Genomic DNA, 2967 nt, shown 5'->3' with positions numbered 1-2967 from the left:
TCCCCCCCCCCCCCCCCCCCCCAACCATTCAGCATCTGCTCCCTTTCCACGGCCACTTGCGTGTAATGTGATGACCTTATCCATTTTGGAGTCTCCTTCTCCTTCCCAACAAGTTGCTGATTTGGGGGTTCTGAGTTTTCAAATCCAGTCGCTTTTGTTAGGTCAAGTGGACAAGTTTTTGGAATGGTATATATATAAATGGTCACTTTCAAGAAGGACCATAAAAGAAAGGGGAAGAAGAAGAAGAGCAACTGAAGAGGCTTTGGTTTCTCTTAGGCTAGGCCGCTCTGGCAATGTGGATTTCCTGGTCATTCTCTGCTCATTCTGCTCTGTAATGCCACTACCATAAAGCTCCATATCTCTATATATTCTTGCTTTTCTTTGCTTTTCTTTTTTGGATATCCATTTTTGAACCCTTTTTCTCTTTCTTAGCCCTCAAAAATCAAAATCAATCGCAGCTGAGCTGAGGTCATCTCCGTACCAAACCCAAACTTTATTTTTTTTTACTTTCTGGGAGGGCTTTTGGGATAATTGAATGGGAGGGCCATTTTGATTTCTTTCTTTTCCTTTAGTAAAAGCGAGAAAAAAAAAACCCAACTTTTCCTCACCTTTCCATTTCTTCCTCCCCCTCTAATTATGGTTTCCAGACAACTTTCCTTTCCCTTCTGCCCCTTTTAGTTTTAGATAATATTATTTGTTCCCCACTCAAACGACCCATTTCTCTTAAAAAAAAATTAAAGAAGTTGTGAGTTGAAGCCTAATTAATGTTAATAAGCTGTGGATAGACTGAAGAAGTAAAGGAGGCAAGAAAAAAGCAAACGGGGCCAGGGTGGTGGGGTTACACTTGCACCAACTTGGTATAACCTTCCGTACATTCATATCGTCGTCTATCTCATTGGACGCCCCCCCAAGTGGCATTGGAATTGCAACTCACCATTCCGAATTGCAACTCATATCTAAATGGAACTAATCTTGTTAAAGAAGGAAGTAATGATACGGTCCATTGCATTCCAAGAAAGAACCGTTCTTTTTTGTTGGGGTTCGGGAATATTCAATTGCCAACACACACACACACACACACAGATGAAGAAGATGAAGAAGAGTAAGGAAAGGGGAAGACGCGTAAAGGTAGATAGACAAGAATGGGGTTGGGACAGTCCTCCCCCTTCCCACCTTGTTCCCCCCATGGAATGGAATTGATATGCAAGGCAAGGCAAGGCAAGGCAAGGGCACCGCCATTCACCACACGCTACGACTTGTGAACAGAATGTGTAGGGAATAGGAATATTTAATTTAATCCTAAGCCCAACCCCGCGCCGCTCACCCAGTTGGACAACACGCCCCCACGGCCCCACCCCATCCCTTCTTCATACCCAATATATTTTAATATTTATCCACCATTACTAGTTAAAACTAAACTAATATAAAATCTTTTTAAATCAAACAATATAACTAATTTTCTTTCCCAAACTATGAATATGCTTAAAATAAATAACTCCAACAAAGTACCTTTTTTTTCTTTTTAAAGCGTCCTACACACACCCACATCACCGTCCTACACATTAGTATATCATCGTCCTACACATTGGTATATCATCGTCCTACACATTAGTATTCACCATAACACAAAGGCCAGTCGGTAAAGATTAGGAGTGCAAATATTTAATTCAAATTACTAATTATGCTGTTTTCTTTTTTAATTTAAATATTTATTATGATAAAATTTGGAAGCTTAGAAATAAAATTTATAATAAAAAATAACTGGAAGAAATAATAATTAATAATGAGACGGGGAAGGGGAAGGTGGTGTGAGTGATGTACCAGGCAAGTACTCTTACCTGTACCTCCCCACCCTCTTTTTCTTTTTGTATTTAATTTTTATATATATATATTTTTTTTAATCTCCAAATTCACACCTCCCCCTCACTTTCTATATATATTCTTCCCATTCTTCTACCAATTTTCATGCTCTCTTTCATCGTCTTCAAACTAAACCCACCAATTCCATCAGATTCCTTCTAAATCAAATCTCAAATCCCTTCTCACTCTCCATCCATTTCTTTTACCAATCATCATGAAGCAATTAATTCGCCGTCTTTCCCGCGTTGCCGATTCCTCGCAGTACTGTCTTCTCCGCTCCGACTCTCACGCCCCCGCCACCAAACTTCGTCGTTCTCGAATCCTCCGTTCCGGCACTGTGCCGCAAGGCCACGTCCCTGTTTACGTCGGCGAAGAGATGGAACGGTTCGTCGTCAGCGCTCAACTCCTAAATCACCCTGTTTTCATCGAGCTCCTCGATAAATCCGCCCAGGAGTACGGCTACGAACAGAAAGGCGTTCTACATATTCCCTGCCATGTTCTTCTCTTTGAGCGTGTTCTTGAGGCTCTCAGACTCGGTGATTACGATTCTCGCCATCTTCAAGATCTTCTTTCCAATCTCTCTCTCGAGTCATAAACATACTTTTTTTTTTCCTCTCTTGTATTTTTGTAGAGAGATTGTTTTTTATTTTTCTGTATATAGGTTTTCTGATTTTGGTTTCTCATAGATGATTAGTATGTCAAGGAGAGTGATCCTGGACAATACTTTTTTAGCTTCTTTTTTCTCCTTCCGATGTAAATCGACAAGGATATTACTACATTTTTCTCTGTTTCGGAGCACGGCTTCTTCTTCGTGAAATTCGATGATCAATCACTGAATTCTTCTTGTTCTATTTCTTACATTCCCGTTCCGAATCGTAGCGATGATGAGTTGGTTGAAGGATCTTGGATGAGGGATCTTGACGTTTTAAATTTAAGCCCAAACTCCAAGATTTCGGGTGGGGGATCTGTTTTGGTGGTAATCAATCCAGAACTCAGCGAAGAGGAAGCGTAAATTGTAATTCTCATAGATTTTCTGTTTTCATTGCCTTCTTGAATCCTTGAAATTTTCGATTCGCCAAAATCGAAAACATTAAAGGATCTTATTCC

General features: G+C 40.2%; 1 protein-coding gene across 1 annotated transcript; it reads left to right on the top strand.

Annotated features, from left to right (window-relative positions):
* The first annotated feature begins 1936 nt into the window (after positions 1-1936).
* Positions 1937-2718, top strand: LOC111468444 (auxin-responsive protein SAUR71). Its single transcript, XM_023113677.1, has one exon. The coding sequence runs from the start codon at positions 2075-2077 to the stop codon at positions 2453-2455; it is 381 nt and encodes a 126-aa protein (XP_022969445.1). The 5' UTR covers positions 1937-2074; the 3' UTR covers positions 2456-2718.
* Positions 2719-2967: the final 249 nt, after the last annotated feature.

Source organism: Cucurbita maxima, unplaced genomic scaffold, assembly GCF_002738345.1.
Source record: "Cucurbita maxima cultivar Rimu unplaced genomic scaffold, Cmax_1.0 Cma_Scf00036, whole genome shotgun sequence".
NCBI classification, from domain to species: Eukaryota; Viridiplantae; Streptophyta; class Magnoliopsida; order Cucurbitales; family Cucurbitaceae; genus Cucurbita; species Cucurbita maxima.
The sequence above is the reverse complement of the archived record's forward strand: the minus strand, read 5'-3'. Positions and strand labels throughout refer to the sequence as shown.

Coding starts and splice junctions, on each gene's coding strand:
- LOC111468444 (XM_023113677.1), top strand. CDS start 2,075: ATGAAGCAATTAATTCGCCGTCTTTCCCGCGTTGCCGATTCCTCGCAG.